The sequence below is a fragment of the Chelmon rostratus genome, chromosome 5 (assembly GCF_017976325.1).
Source record: "Chelmon rostratus isolate fCheRos1 chromosome 5, fCheRos1.pri, whole genome shotgun sequence".
NCBI lineage: Eukaryota > Metazoa > Chordata > Actinopteri > Chaetodontiformes > Chaetodontidae > Chelmon > Chelmon rostratus.
The window spans coordinates 27,278,357-27,294,145 of NC_055662.1; the positions used below are offsets into that span (position 1 = coordinate 27,278,357).

Consider the following 15,789-nt stretch of genomic DNA (forward strand, 5'->3'; position numbering starts at 1 on the left):
AACCGCATAATCTCTTCTTTCAATAATAAGTTTTGTAGAGGGCACAACTTCTAACGGGGTTCATTTGTTTTTGACGTGTTCCCTCGCATTTAGATTCAAAGAGCTTCTGCAATAAGGAGCTTTTTTCCTGCCGTACAGTCATGAAGTCAAGGTGCTGCTCATGAAGAAAAACATGGACGAGGACCTTGGCCTGCCTTTTTAATTGTTTCTGTAATTAGGATCCCGTTAGCTAGGATTGGATAGTTTTTGTATGTAAAACACGGACAGAAAATATTTAAATAAAATATGAACTTAAATACAATTCAGCAATTCAGCAAGTCAACATTTTGTTCAGTCTGTCTACAAGGTCGGTGTCCTCCGCAGCACAGACTCCAGTGAAGCATTAGCAAGGCTCCTGAAGGTGATTCAAAGGTGATTTACTTTCCTTATCAGGTAAATAGGCGTGTGTGTGTGTGTGTGTGTGTGTGTGTGTGTGTGTGTGTGTGTGTGTTAATATGTGGCCGAGCTGCAGGAATAACCATTTGCATGCGGCGTCCGGTGGTGTGTGGTCGGAGGATTGGCTGAGCTGTCATGCTGCACTGATCGACATACAGTAAAGTCACCGGATATTCATAATGAGGACGCATCCTGCACCCCGTGCGGATGCAAATGCACCATCACCACCACCTGTGGTCGTAACTGATGCAAATCACACCCGCTTCATATATATTTAAATCCAAGTGAAGGAGCGCTGATATCCGAGGACTTCACCTTGCTGTGTACATCCTGCACACGACTTCAGGCTAGGATTAACGCTTGGATAAACAAAACAAAGGATTCTTCAGCTGCAGCCGACGGTACTGAGTCAGAAACGTGTTTGTGATGACTCGCAGCCAGCAAACAAAAGCAGAAACCTTGAGTGATGAAAAGCCTCGTCCGACCTGTGGGAGCTTCATTTGAGGTAAAAATGGAAGAGCGCAGACCTCAGCTACACCTCTCCTCTCCTCGCACGTGGCCGTCTAATCTGTAGATTTCACATACATTTAAATCCGGAACAGAAGAGTTTAAAGGATCCATTCTGTGCATTTCATGAGCTAAATGTATGAATCTCTTCCTCAGGCCCCGCTGACAAACTGTGACTGATTCCATTCTGTGGCACAAATGAAGAATCGTCTGCTTTCGTGTGTGTGTGCATAATTTTTCAGTTCACGACCCCACACAGACCGCCGCGTGCTACACAGAGGTCTGACTTATTCACTTCAAGGTCTAAGCTGCAGATGCGAGAAGAGATTCTCGTCATGTTTGGGGGAAGTAAACTGGCCCTGTGGGTGATGACAGGTCTGCTGGCCGTCACGACCGTCTTCTTTAACGTCTACATCTTCCTGATGAGTCTGAGGAACTACAGGCAGAAGAAGCAGTGGAGTCCCAGTGAAACCATCATCACGGCTCTGTCGGTGGCCGACGTGGCTCACCAGCTGCTCTGTTACTTCTGGATGAGCATGGATGAGGTGGACAGCGAGTGCCACATCGCCCAGACGCCCTACACCATCATGCTGCTGCTGATCTACAGCCTCAAGTTCACCATCATGTGGGACACCAGCTTTCTCACGTTCTACTACAGCACCAAGCTGGTGAACACCCCCAACCACTGCTACACCCAGATCCAGGCCACCATCCTCAAGCACGTCACCTTGGCCGTCCTCCTCATCCCTCTGTGCGGCCTCGGCACCTGTATGCCGATGCTGGTGGTGTTTCAACCGGAGAACCACACCGCGGCCAACCAGGACTGTGGGGTTTTAGTGCCCGACACCGACTCGGGCCGGGCCTACGAAGCCACGTATCTGCTCCTGGCCGATGTGCTGCCGGGCGTGCTCATGGTGAAGTGCTGCATCTCCATCTCCATCCACCTGGCCATCCATCTCCGTCACATGAAAGCCAGCACCAACGGAGCCCACGGCCCAAAGCTGGGCTCTCAGATGAGGGTGATCCAGATGGCTTTATCTCTCGTGGCCGTCTTCATCGTCTTCCTCGTGGTCGACCTTTACGTCCAATACCAGATAGCGGTGAACCACGAGAACGTCATCACCCTCACGTTCTTCTTCACGTCCGTCTACACGACGGTCACCGCCACGGTGCTGATCTATGGGAAAAAGACTTTTTGGAAAGCTCTGATCCACGAGTTTAACGTGTGCCTGGATGAATATCCGTGTTTGTCTTGTCTGAAGGTGCCTGAACAAAAGGCTGAACCCAGCATTCCTGCAAAAGTTAAAAGCTGAGAAGCCAATTTGCTTCACACTGGAGGTCTTTGTGCTGAAATCAATTGGTCATTGTCTGAACTTATTAAAAACTTTGAAGAAACGTATTCTTTTATCTTTTGTGCTCGCAATTTTAGTAATTACCACTGTCCTGCTGTATCACTGTTAATTACAATTTCTCCCATCAATAAGGTATTTTAGCTGTGCGAGCCGGTTAGAGCAGGGAGGGCAGAGTGAAGCGCTGATCACAGGTAACCAGCTTTCCATCCAAATCACAAGCTCATCACTGCACCTATGAATTAATATTTCAGTAGGACAAATAATAGTCAGGCCTGAAAGGTGGATCCCCGAGCATGGCAGCCTGGACATGATGCAACTCTGCACCCATCTAAAAATGTTAAAAAATACATGTGACTGTGGCGAGCGTACAGAGCGTATTAATAAAACAAGAACGTATGCACAACCTGAATTCTTGTTTTTTCTTCCATCGCAGCGGGTTTAAGAGTTTCCCCCCGTCAGTTTGCAGATAGCTGAAGGTGCACACGGGGTCAGCAGCAGTCTGCGAGGAACTGGAACGCCGCCACTTCAAACTCCTGCACCAGTTTGAGGAGAAAAAACCACACGTGACGACGGAAAGCGCCATCTTCTGCTGTCTATACGTCGGCCCTCAGCAGACGGGCGCACCTGCGCCTGTGCTCGCCAGCTCTCAGGTGTGATTGTGTGTAACTGTGTGCGTGAAGCTGGCCGTTCCTGAAAGGTGCGCTCATACCCAGCAAACCCAGCCTGAGTAAACACAGAGTTTAGAAAAAAAATCAGCAGGCCTCTTTGCAATGCTCCATTAGTTCACACCCTCTGGCACCACCTAGTGAGGTTCAAAGCAGAGATACAATAGTGCAGCTAATCCCTCTCCACACAGAGGCTCGGGATCCCTGCAGCAGCTAAATGGACAAAGTAAGAAAAGGCATATCTCCCTTTGATGCAGGGGGGGTTTCATCCGTCCTGTCCTCCTCTCTGACAGGAGGCTCAGTTCAGCATGACGGAGACAGAAAAACCTCAATAGCCTAAAATACTGCACTATATTATTCTTTATACCTCTTAGTTTAGGATATGAAAGTATGGAAGGAGTATTTAGACCCTTTACTTAAGCACCAATATGACAACTGATAAGTAAAAGTCCTGCATTCAAAAAGTACACAAATACTATCAGCAAAATGAAGTATCAAAAGTACTATGTCTGCAGAAAAATGGCTCCACATTTCAAAGTCTAGGACTTTATTAGATGTAACTACTGTTCTTTTAGCATACGCAGCATTTTACTGTAGTAGCTGCTCGAGGTGGAGCCGGTTAACTGTACTGTACACACAGCTACGCACTGTGGTTCCCAAGATAGGGGTCAGCCCCCTCCAAGAGGTCCCTCGATGAATCTGAGAGGTCACGAGATGATCGATATAAAAAGAAAGAAGAAAGTTCTGTTTAACACAGATCTGTCTTCACTTTTCTCTAATCCTTGTTTTTCTCTTCTGTGAAATGCTGGATAATTTTACCGTTATGGGCCTCAATTATTTAAATGGACCCATCTGAGAAGTTCAGAGAGCGAGCGTCTCTTTGATGGAGCTGCTAAGGAGCTCCGACTAAACGCCGCTTTATTACAAAGGGTCACAAGCCTGAAAGGTCTGAACAGCTGGCCGGTGCTACAAGCCTCCGCTGATCAATGCAGCACAGTAAAAAGCAGAATATTCCTCTCCGTATGTAGTCGAGTAGAAGAATAATGTGGCATGAAATGTGAGTACAAGTACCTCAAAATTACACTTAAACACAGAACTTCAGTAAAAGCACTTATGTTCCAGTATTGTAAAATTATATTTAAGCGGCCATCTGTGGAGCTCTCTGCTGGAGAACACTTTCCAGCTGCTTTCCAGCGAGTGTTGTCACAGGGTAATGGAAACTGTGTGTGTGTGTGTGTGTGTTTGTGTGTGTGTGAGACCTCACACTCAGAGTTACACACACGTGTCATTGACGTATTGTCAGTTGAGAGGAGGCTGGAGAGACGTCTGCGATGTACATGAAATGAAAGAGACTGATTGGTGTCAGATTCTATACAGCCTGATGCTGTAAACATGTATGGAGATTGTTTCCATGGCGACGCTCCTGGGCATCCAGCTGAACCTGGCCGTTGCACCGCTGCTCTCCTTGCATGGGTGAACATCGCTTCAAATAGTTATTGCTCCTGAGACTTGCAGGGAGAGTGATATGCCGTAATTCACTATCTGACAGGAAGGAACAGGCCATTAGCGGTCCAGATTAGCAAGACCAGCAACCATCGCACAACTCCCGCAAACATCCCAGACGCCTCTTTAGCTCCTGCTTCAGCTGCAGACGCACCTCCACCTGCTCTGACTGGATTTGAAATACACAAATCACCAGTTTGTTCAACATTTTGAGCTCGAATGGGTCATTTTTCACTCTATTGGCAGCATCAAACGAGAGCGTGTGAGCGGCGAGTTTCCAGTGAGGACATGGAGAGTGATCTGCATGCACTGTGCTGACACGATCACTGTTAAGAGATGGAGAAGACGCCTTTCTAAAATAATCAATGCCGCCAAACAATGCTGCTCTTTGAACAAGTCTTTATTTTTGTACAGCTTGTTCATAAAAAACATCGTTACATCTCTCTCGAGGCTTTCTTCGTATAAAATTTCTCTGATGCTCGTTAGGAAATGTGCATCGTACAAAAGAGTGAGTCCCTGGTAAAACTATTCAAAATCTAGACATAAAACTAAAATATTGACACCATTATTACTGATTCAACTTTGATCATTTTCAAAACAGCTTACATGCATAGATTTACAGTAGCATTCAGAAGGCACATAAACGGTTTGGCTTCTTTATAAAAACGCAGACAGCGCACAGCCGAGCAGTGTGTCGTAATTAGATTCCATTCACGATGCATAAAAATAAACCATCTCTGTACACGCTGGGTGTGCAAAACAATGGAAACATTAAAATTTCATGAATAGCAATAATTTAAATTTCAATAATGAACTGATAAAAAAAAGTCCAACACCTGAAGTAGAAAACTAAAGTGAACTTCAAAGGCATCTCTGCTTGTACCACACAGCGTTTCGGGTTCTTTAAAGACGATCGATGCCATGCTCATGTCTGCTAATGTGTAGCTGCGGCCAGTTAGCTTAGCTTAGCATAAAGACCGGAAACAGCTAGGGTGGCTTCCTCTGGGACGGCAACAAAATCTACCAACCAGCCGTCTGAAGCTCACTAATAAACACACTGTATCATCATGTCACGTTTGGTCACATGAGCCAAAGTGTCATTTCGACTGGAGACTTTGACGTGTTGCCAGGAGGTCGGGGTCAAACCAGCAACCCTGTGATCAGTGGACGACCCACAAGATTTAAGGTGTTGATCAGTGAGCTTCAGGCTTGCTGTTTCCCAATTTCCAGTATTTATGCTAAGCTAAGCTAACCGGCTGCTGGCTCCAGCCGCGCAGAGTGGTCTGACTGTAACTTCCACTGAACGCCAACATCATCGTGGAAGCTCCAGCGACAGTATTCAAAGCAAATGCATCATGTGCTGCACATTCATTAATGCCATCCAGTGTCTCGAACACATCGTGCTTTAGGAAAACGTTTCACACCAACACTCTGTACATTGAATTCCCTGCTCGTGGTCAAGTTTGACATGAATCCTGTGTGGAAAACCGGTAAACGGCGAGGGGGGGGGAAAGTCATCCAGTGTCGCTCCAACACATAAAAGCTAAATATTACATTGCAGCATTGGTCCGTTTCCCTGCGAGTGATGAACAATAAACTGATTTTTCTTCAAGAAAAAAGCATCTAATCACTGTTTCTTTACCTCTTAAACACAAACTGAGTGCAGGGCTGCAGTGACCTCACGTACCCACAATCAGCAGCACCCTCTCACAACACCCCCCCCCGACATATTGTTCCCTGTGGCTTAAATACAAAGCAACAGCTAACACTTGAGAACAAAGGACTGCTCAGAACTGTTAGTGAAAACCTCACATACACCCTGAGTAGACGGTCCTGCATCTGCTTCCACAAACTGTTTCCATCGCAGCCAAATCTGAGAATTACGGGAACTTGTGGGTGTAGCCTTAGTTAGGGGGGTGCTCGTACGACGGGAACATTGACTTCCGCGTTTTCGGGGGCGGCGGAGGAGGCTTGCTCTCGATTTTCATTGGCAGCGGAGGAGTGAACTGTGGGGAGAGAGAGAAGAGAGTTCACGCTAGGACTTCAAATGAAAATAAAAACAGAATATTTTAACGTTTACACGTCATTAAATATGCATTAGTGAGGGGGTGCTATGTTCTCAGAGCAGATGTACCTCTGAAGAGAACCCGGGGTTGTCAATCTCATGTGGGTGTTTCTTTGGAGGCATGGGTGGGGGGGTCCCCGGGGTGTCATTGCTATTGACATCATTGTCGCTGAGCAGCGATGAATAACCTGCCACAGGAGAGAGCAAATCAAAGCCGTCAGACCGCGTGCATCTGTGAATGTGCCCCCGCTACATGAGTGACCTGATTTGGGGGCTACAGACCACAACGTGCTTACACGAGGTGAGCAGACATGATGCTGGGGAGGAAATAAAAGGTGCGTGCTGCTACGTACTGGAGCTGCGAGGTGTGTGCGGTGTGTGTGGAGAGGCAGGCAGCGGGCTGAGGGGGTTGGACAGGCTGAGCTGGGAGGAAACCCCCTGGAACAGGGACAGGGTGAGCCGCCGGTCTCCTAACTGCAAACTCTTGGGTCTCTGCTGCTTCTCCGGAGGAGTCTGGAATAAAAACCGGAAAACAAACACATAGAGATGTGACGCAGTCACGAGTCATGGAGGTGCCCCCGATTCACACCTGAATCACAGAAACGTACATTAGGAAGGTATGGCCTTTGTTATAACTTACCTCATCTGCATCAGACTGCCTCTCCAGTAGGACCTGGGATTTGCTCACGCTCCACTCCTTCCTGTTCTTTCTAGCAATCCTGTTGTCTTCCTCCAAGCGGGACAAAACCGAGGCTCTGCGATCACTGGGGAGGGACGACAAGGAACTGCCGGTGAATAATCAGATGCAGACAGATAAACAGCGCTTTGGATTTGAGCAAACACACAAAAAAAATCAGCGTTTGATGAAAGCGGTGTCTGTTGTGGTGGCAACACAATGTCGGATGAAAGCAGACGGGGGACAGGTAGGAAGAGGAGACAGAGGAGACGAGGACTGACTCATGGGAGGAGACACAGGAGGGTCCATCAGAGGAGCCGCTGGAGAGGCCTGAGGAGGCGTTGGAGAGGGTTGAGACAGTGGACATGCGACGCAGGGTGGAGGACAGGATGTAGGGCATCACCACCGAGCCCACGCGACTCTTCTTCCTCTCAGTGAGGGAGCAGGGCTGGGACACACAAATGGGATTAAGCGTCATCGGGGAATCTTGGCAGCGGAGGAGCACAATGACAGGCGAAACCGGGGTTGCAATGGACCGGCTAAAGGAAGATTTATGGTCCTACGCTAATATAATGTACACTGCATTGAATGAGAAGCGTTTGATAGGAAGGCAAGAGGGCCAATAGCTTCAGTTGGCACCCTCTTACATTCAATTGAGTTTGCGGTTGGCAACGCACCAAGGTTATGACGCCATAATGCTTCTCCACTTTCTCCCGAAGGTCTTGGAAGCAAGTAACCAGACGGTTGTGTAAGGGCTTCAACTGCTCCGTCGTTTTCTCCCCGTGGATGCGAATCCCATCTGCCAAGACAGGGATCTAGACGGGAACACGGGCACTAAAACATTAGAAAACACGTTCTGCTTTGAGGCTGGTGTCAATGACAGTGACGGCGGGGGGATTTACCTGCAGGGCAATGAGGTGTTTCAGGACCTCGATGCGCTCGTGGTCCTCCGGGTGCTCTTGGGTGTAGGTGTCAGTAAAGAAAGCCTACAGAGGATGAAAACAGGATGAAAACTGGGCAGCTGGCTTTAAATATAGCTGCGAGCAAAAATGAACAGGATGACAAAGCGGCCACAGTGTCCCCTGATGAATATAACTTTGTAACTCATAACAGGCTCGAGGCCAGTCAGAGCTCACGTTAATGAAAAAAGGACTCACAAATTCATATTAATGTTTGCAGTTGTGTGATTTATTTGTTGTTCGTGTAGTTTGGCACCGTTTGATAACTATACATTATTTTCCGAGTCGATTACTTTACAGCCAACTGTGCAAACAACCTGAACCCGAAGTTAGTACGCAGCTAAAATCTAACCAATGCTGTGCAGCCTGATAGGTGGGACGATGAATTTTGGGGGCTCGTGGTCCCCAGAGGATGCACCCCAATGACTCTGGTTAGCTAAGGTTAGCACACTAAGACGCAAAACATCATACCTGCTAAACTTCAGCATGCATGTTAACCTGGTCACTGTGAGCGTATTAGCATCCTGATGTTAGCATTTAGCTCAGCCTGTGGTCAGTGTTATTTTGGCAAATGTTAGCATGCTAACACTCTATACTAAGATGGTGGTAAAGATTAGATCTAAACATTAGCATGTTAGCATTCGAGCGCTAGCGCGGCTGCAGACTTGTAGTCTTGTCAGGATTTTTTTGATGAGATTTCCTCTGAAGGTCGTGATTATTATTGTGTCTGCATGTAGTGTTAGCTGTTTGTTTGTTCCAAGGTTACTTCAAGGTTTCAGTCCCAATGAGAGGGCCCAATTAAATAATGCCGTTTATTTATCTTATTAAACAAAGGAGTCAAACCTTCTCATAGTTGGAGAAGCCGCCCATGACGGCGGGGTCAACGATGCCGCTGAGCATCATGGACAGCGGGTTGATGGACAGCGAGCGATCACAAGCTTGCTGCTGCACGAGGTTGCTCAGCTTTTCATTGGTCGTCTCCATGGCATCGATGGCGTTCTGCAAAGGGCTGATCTCCTCCTGCCCGTCAGGAGAATTACACGAACAATGAACGTGGGGAATTTTTACAGTGAGAGTAAGAACACAGTTCAACATCGAGGTCGCTTCTTACCACCGAGGCAGATTTGACTTCAAACCACTTCAGGATGCCTGGGAAGCGATAGGCGGTGATGTAGGTTGTCCTCTCGATCCACATGGTCTGCAGGGCAGAACAAACATCAAAGAAAACTCAGAGCGTGACATTTTAATGTTATTACTAATCTTCAGAGTGAAGCGCGCACAAAGACAGAAGAGTTGATGCAGTTTTTTTTGTGGATTTATGAGTGTGTGCTTACATATATGATCTTAAAGTAAATTTAAAAAGTGCTCACTGCAAATTCATTGTCTGGGTCCTTTTCACCTTTCCTGAAGGGCCTGGAATACTGGAACTGGTCCACTTCATTAGTTCTGTAATAGCTGCAAAAGAACAGGGAAGGACAGCGGCGAGTTAGCGCTCTGACCACAGAACTATAAATCCCAGAGTGTTCACGAGAAAATAAATCAGCCTTTAAGTGTTCGGTTACGTACTTTAATATCTGCTCTGGAACCCCCTTGTCTTTAAACTGGTGCGGCACGGTGAGAACAGGCTTGACAGTAAAGCACTGGATGTCTGAAGTTCAGCTCAGGATACGAGCAGGAACAGTGCGGCGCAGCAGAAAAAGCAAAGTTGTAGTGAATCAGATTTTTTTTTTTTTAACCTGTAACTGTCAAGATTCAGAGTCCACAGCCATGTTAGCAATAAACACCAAGTAGTTTAAACTTCTCCTCCACTCAGAAATGTGTTTTTCCTCCTACAGTTGCGTGTTTGAGCTTCACTCTGCAGAATGACGTACGAGCAGAGTTTGACACTCGAAGGCTGTTTTCACTTTCATCTACCGAAACTTCCTCTGAGCTCACTGAAAATCCAGTTTAAAGGGGGCCGGCCTGCAATTTCAAGACTCTGGACTTATTATTATTACTTGTCAAATGTACAAGTATAAGAGATTGTAAAATTCTTTGGTTTTGGCTCCTTGACATTGCAGCAAACTGACAAAAATGGCATTACAATGGTGCTAAAAAGTACAGTAAAATAATAGTGCAGTAATATATTCTGGTCCAATATTCAACCTGACGTGATGAAATTCATTCAAATGTAATACGTGTTTGTTCTCCTCCCAAGCTGTATATGTGAGATGTCGCCTTTGTCGTTTGATTAGTGATGAATAGAAGTGCAGGACATCTCGTGTCCAGCAGATTAACTTGACTAAAAATGAAGAATAATTCATGATGAAGGAAGAGGGAGTGGATGTCAGTTTAAGGATTTTAAAAAGACAGCTCAACTTTGTAAAGTAAACAAATTATCATTTAAAGTAGACATTAATCTGTGTGGAGGAGATCTTTAAATACTGATATATCTTCAAAGATATTACAGTTTATCTTGAGGGGGACAATTCATCCAACAGTACAGATACAGATATTTCAGTATTTCAGTCCAGCCGTCGACCTCACTGCCGTCCCTAAAATCCTTGATAACGAAGCAGCCCTCCTGTGAGTTACTATCTAAGGATACACTGTCCAGGTGAGTTGCTGATGTTGTCTCCAGGGGGCGCTGTGCTGGTCATGCGTGACGCGTTGGGGAACTGAGAGAGCAGCTTTAAGCTGAATTCTTCCAGCCACTCGTACTCCTTCCCTCGGTAGATGAACATCTTGTTCTGTGGGGGAAGATTTCACAACAACAAATGAGACGGCAGAATGATGATGGAGCTTTTTTTTTTTTCCATAATAAAACGTATGAGAGGTGTCCTTGTGTCTGCTTTCATCCCGACGTTCTCATGTGTCATCAAAAAGCCAATAACCTTCATCACCATTATTGCCCTGAGAAATGTTTCAGAAAGCCAGCTCATTGCATAAGTGCAGCACATGATAGTGTCTATTTACTGAAACAGGTAATCACTTCCTTACCCTGAGGAAAGAGGGGAATCCAAGGCCATAATATCCCACAGCAAAGTACTCCGGCTGCGGCCGCATTGCGTGCATTATATTTTCATAGAACTTGGCTTGTTTTTTCTGTGACACGGGAAACAAAGAGGAAGGTGAGGCGGCAGAGCAGACGCAGAGTGTTGTAATTAGTCTCTGAGTGGCAGCAAAATGAAATCTTTCAAAATAAATTACTTCCAAAAACAAAAAAGGAATGTGGCTGCTTTCATTTCCTTTTATGTCATTACGAGAAAGATTATGGAGCACAATCACAGTAAAGTACCGACGCTGAGGGACTTTACAGGTTCTTCAGGCTGCACGGCTTCGCTCTGTGGCTGCAGACGGGTTGTGTAAACAGCATAACACACAACCACCTCTTCCTCCTCAGCCTCACACAGACTGGAACGCAACCCTCGTCCACTATTACGCAGCACGCTAGTTTCAACAGTGTAACGAGGCCGTACCAACACAATCATCAAGTTGACATCGTTTTTTGAGAGGTTTTAGGAGTGATGGCGCTTTGTTTGCACAGCTGAATTATTTGCACGCCTCCTCTTACCAGCAGCTGGCTCAGCTCCATGAAGTCAAACATGTGGCTCTCGTGCATCTTGGCCAGCTGCTTGCCCAGCTCAATGGCCTTCTCCCACATCTGAGAAGACATGTGCACCGCTCAGTTAAAAGGGGACATAAAACAAGAACATAAAAACACAGGAGCATGAGCTAGACTTTGCCATCTGGCCCCTGCGGCTGTCCTCGGTGAAACCCCGGCCTCGCGGCTTCAGGGGAGAACAGTTGATACCTCGCAGCCAGTCACAGATCTGAATACTGACACAGGCTGCAGCGGCTTCCTCACAGTTTCACAGCACTAACTTCTAACACACGAGCAGAGCAGGTGATGCTCACCTTGCCCTTGTCCAGGTAACATATGATCTCCTGGAAGAGCCTCTCTTTGAGCTCCTGCTGGGTCCAGACATGCTCCCCGTCTCGGGGTATCAGGTGAGGAGCGCAGGGTTTGTCAGACCACTGGGAAAGAGGATTACCATAAATCAACATTCAGGTAAACATTTAGAGGAACGGTAACATTAGAAAAGATTAAACAGCTCAAACAGAAAAAAATCTGCTTTTATTCAAGCTGGAAAAAAGGCTTTGATGTGTCAGAGACCTCCAGTAATTCAGCATGTAGCAGCAGCGTGTAGGCCGCCTCCGTGTAGTTCTCACAGTCCAGGTGCAAATCTCGCAGCTTGTACAGGTACCTGGTTACAAGAGCACATGAGTTACACACAGCGAGCCGTTTGGTCCAGAGGCCAGATGCTCCGTGTCTCAGCCGGACTCACCGGATGTAAATGTCCTCCCGCTTTTTCTCTTTGTAGAAATTCTGTGAGAGAGAAAAACGTTAAATGCTGATTCTTCATCACATTTTCTCCAGCAAACTGAAGATCACAGGTAGCCGCTGTGAGTTCATGCACAGGTAACCCTTTGTAAAGGCGGGCGGGGGCCGTACCAGCACGTTGACCGTGCAGCTCATGCGGTGCTCGGGACTTTCGTCGTGCGTGATGGTCCGGTAGGCCAGGAGGTTCTCCAGCAGGCTGCTGAGCAGCAGAGCCAGCTCCTCTCCGGACTGGGACAGGTATCTGTGGCGTCTGCAGTGCTCCAGCAAGCTGCACATACAAACAAAGAGTAAACGGCCACATCTGTATGTCGTCTATCAGTCTGCCAGAGTCATTAAAACCAGCTTTTGTCTGTGGGGTTTCTATTGATTACAGGTTGCTTACAATTCTAACAGACCGGCTCGTCCTTCTGGCTCCTCGAGGACTTTTTCAAAAAACATCATAAAGGCCTTTGTTGTATTTTAGAAGCAGTCCTACGTGGAGTCGCTAATGCACAGAATTGATGGATTTTTGATCAGTGTGTTGTAGCTCGAACAACTTTGGTGAAAACAGAAATGTTTGGTGTTTAATGCCCCCCCCCGGCCTTACGTTTTCTCCAGCAGGACTTTGTACTGCTCATCCCCTCGGCCTCCTTCTACCTCTTGATCCAACTTTGTTATCAGTTCGTTCTCAAACTGCAAAGATAAGAAGGGAATTAAAAAACACCCCATCATACACATCACAAATGTCATACTTAGCCGGGGGGCCGCTACAGTCGAACTCAGACAAAAAACACCAAAGTGCTGAACTTCTGAGAGAGTTTCTACCGTCTGGAACGTGCGTCCGGGGCTGAAGTTGTGCTCGCACTGCATCATGTCAAAGAAGATGGGCATGGTGGCTTTCCTCAGCTCGGGCTCCGGCACCAGCGTGACCTCCAGAATGGGCCCCACCATGGCTGGGATGAACTTCATTTTGTGGGGGCCTGAGGGACAACAAAACATTATCACGCAGAAATATCACAGTCTGATTTGAGAAGGCAATAAGCTGCACCTTCATCTCTCTACAAACAGAGGACAAATCCAATAACGTGGCAAACACAACAACAACACACTGTGAAACTGGACAACAGGAAATATTGTCTTGTTGTTCCCTTTGCGTTACCGGCAGGCGCTCTGCAAACAATTCCACAAACTCTACGATAATAGCAGCTTCATCAGACGGGACAAAACACTCACCCAGATTGTACCACATGTCTCTGATCTTAAATCCAATAGTCTTCCTCATGTCTCCATATCTGTGGCAAATTTAAATCAAAGAACGGTTAAATTAAGTTCTCTCCATTTAAATCATCTTTCTGATGAATTGTAAATGATCTCACTTGTTCAGAATCTTATTTCGTTTCTCTTGAGAGAAGGACTCCAGCTGCAGCGTCGTGTGGGTGAGGAACGCCACAGTCAAATGAAAGTAGTTATTCCACAGCTGCAAGGGGAGCAGGGTTTTCAAATATTAATGCCATAATTACCTTCTCATAACACCGGCTTTTGATTTTGTGTTTAATAAGAAATGTGACCTCTACGAAGGCGTGGAGGAAACGCACCTGCAGTTGAAAGTGCGCCTGGTCCAGGAAGTACATGTTGAGGACGTCCGAGTACTGGTTGATGGCCCTCAGGAAGACCTGCATCTGCACCAGGTTCATGATCATCCAGTCGGCGGGGAAGACGTTTCCCATGAGGTCCTTAAACATGATGAACGTCTCCATGAGGAAGTCCTGAGTGCAGCGGGAGAATAAAATCTTCACTGTAAGCGTTTCCACGCTGTCGCTTTAAAGAAATACAACAATATTAATACCCAACACGCCCACACTTAAACCACGCTGAGCAGATCCAGAGCAGCGCTGCTACATGTCTCACACACATAAAGCCCCCACAGCTTAATGGAGGCCCACTGACATCCTCATCATGTCAGTCCAATGTCTATAATCAATATTCTCTTAAGGAGCAGTAAGTGGCCTGGGTGGTTTAATGCCTGTTATTGATGAGACGCTCCAGGACAAGTTGTAGCCAGCAGGGGAGGAACCGGGACACTTACGATGATGTCCTGTCTCGTCTTGAAGGTGCTGATGTAGTGGGCGTAATGCATGTCATCCATTTGCTTCAGGATGGCCGTCATGCAGGCGAGATAGTGGCCCTGTGGCAGAGGAGTCACATGATTTGACCGTGCAAAGAAACTGCATTCACAGCACGTTCACTCGTATTTTCAGGTATTTCTGATTCATATCGAAGCGAAGGCTGAGGCTGAGAGTGTCTTACAATGAGAGGGGACGATCTGTCCATGCTGATGACGGTGCGATTGACCCTGCGAAGAAGCCGCTCCATTATCAGCTGGACGTGGCCTCTGGTCGGACCCTGCACAGAGAGAACAGCCTCAGGTACGATCGGCGGCTGCAGAGCTGCTGCAGAGCTGCTGCGCCCGCATCAGAAGAGAAAGAGGAAAAGCCAGCTTGTCTCTGTGTGGAGGACTGTTCTGGTTCTACTGGCTCAGGTTTTCAGAGGCCTGTCTCAGAGAGTTCTGCCTCCACTACGACACAACAGATGTGAAACAACTTCTTTTGTGGTGCTGACAGAAAATAGATTTAAAAAATTCAACAGCAGCGAGTCTTTGTAGAAACGTCGTTCCAGTTACTGCGGATGAGCCACTCTGTCGAGAGACAGAGCACACAGACTGAAGGTGAAACGCCTGGTCAATTTATTGATTAGTCGAAAATTAATCTGCAACTTCATTTCATTTATTAATACAGTATTTTTTCTATGCTTTGGTTCTAGGGCGCCCGCTCTGCGTTGTGGACTGAGCCCCACCTGTTGGAGGGTAGAATCCAGACTGATGATGTGTTTGTCAGACTGTCAGAGACCGTTTTGCTGGTCTGTATTTTAAATTAGAAGAGACTTCCTAAATCTCTTTTAATTGCTAACAAGTCTGATCGCTGATTAACCAGTTTAGTAATTCTGCAAGCAAACACACATCAGCCCTTTGTGCTACTGTTATAATTAACTAATTATCTTTGTGTTTTGGACATTTGTCACCATTTTCTGATGTTGACTGTTGAAAACTGATCTCAGTGACGTTCATGGATTATCCAGAGTGGAAATAAATGCTGTTGCCGTGTTTCATTGCTGTGAGCTTCACAGTCACCTCCACTGTATCTGGGTAGTGGCAGAAATCTCACAGACAGATCTCTCTCAAAAAAAAAACCCTGAGTGTCTGGGTGG

At 46.7% G+C, this 15,789-nt stretch overlaps 2 protein-coding genes across 2 annotated transcripts in view; one reads left to right on the forward strand and one right to left on the reverse strand.

Moving 5' to 3' along the window:
• The first annotated feature begins 1,277 nt into the window (after nt 1–1,277).
• On the forward strand, nt 1,278–2,255 carry LOC121606279. The gene has a single exon (XM_041936492.1). The coding sequence runs from the start codon at nt 1,278–1,280 to the stop codon at nt 2,253–2,255; it is 978 nt and encodes a 325-aa protein (XP_041792426.1).
• Nucleotides 2,256–4,844: 2,589 nt separating this feature from the next.
• dock5 (dedicator of cytokinesis 5) overlaps nt 4,845–15,789 on the reverse strand; it is a 29,013-nt gene continuing 18,068 nt past the window's right edge. The window contains exons 27-51 of the mRNA XM_041936296.1: nt 14,833–14,928; nt 14,612–14,710; nt 14,121–14,291; nt 13,902–14,002; nt 13,759–13,817; nt 13,351–13,505; nt 13,133–13,218; nt 12,658–12,814; nt 12,491–12,531; nt 12,319–12,409; nt 12,060–12,179; nt 11,716–11,805; nt 11,142–11,246; nt 10,750–10,891; nt 9,729–9,810; nt 9,533–9,617; nt 9,274–9,360; nt 9,006–9,182; nt 8,106–8,189; nt 7,881–8,018; nt 7,485–7,651; nt 7,168–7,291; nt 6,881–7,040; nt 6,597–6,715; nt 4,845–6,468 (exon numbers count right to left, since the gene is read on the reverse strand). Coding sequence (XP_041792230.1) covers nt 6,367–6,468; nt 6,597–6,715; nt 6,881–7,040; nt 7,168–7,291; nt 7,485–7,651; nt 7,881–8,018; nt 8,106–8,189; nt 9,006–9,182; nt 9,274–9,360; nt 9,533–9,617; nt 9,729–9,810; nt 10,750–10,891; nt 11,142–11,246; nt 11,716–11,805; nt 12,060–12,179; nt 12,319–12,409; nt 12,491–12,531; nt 12,658–12,814; nt 13,133–13,218; nt 13,351–13,505; nt 13,759–13,817; nt 13,902–14,002; nt 14,121–14,291; nt 14,612–14,710; nt 14,833–14,928 — 2,838 coding nt within the window. The 3' untranslated portion in view covers nt 4,845–6,366. The remainder of the gene's footprint in view (nt 6,469–6,596; nt 6,716–6,880; nt 7,041–7,167; nt 7,292–7,484; nt 7,652–7,880; nt 8,019–8,105; nt 8,190–9,005; nt 9,183–9,273; nt 9,361–9,532; nt 9,618–9,728; nt 9,811–10,749; nt 10,892–11,141; nt 11,247–11,715; nt 11,806–12,059; nt 12,180–12,318; nt 12,410–12,490; nt 12,532–12,657; nt 12,815–13,132; nt 13,219–13,350; nt 13,506–13,758; nt 13,818–13,901; nt 14,003–14,120; nt 14,292–14,611; nt 14,711–14,832; nt 14,929–15,789) is intronic.

What these genes read in the sequence shown, in the direction of transcription:
- LOC121606279 (XM_041936492.1), top strand. Translation starts at nt 1,278, where the DNA reads ATGTTTGGGGGAAGTAAACTGGCCCTGTGGGTGATGACAGGTCTGCTG.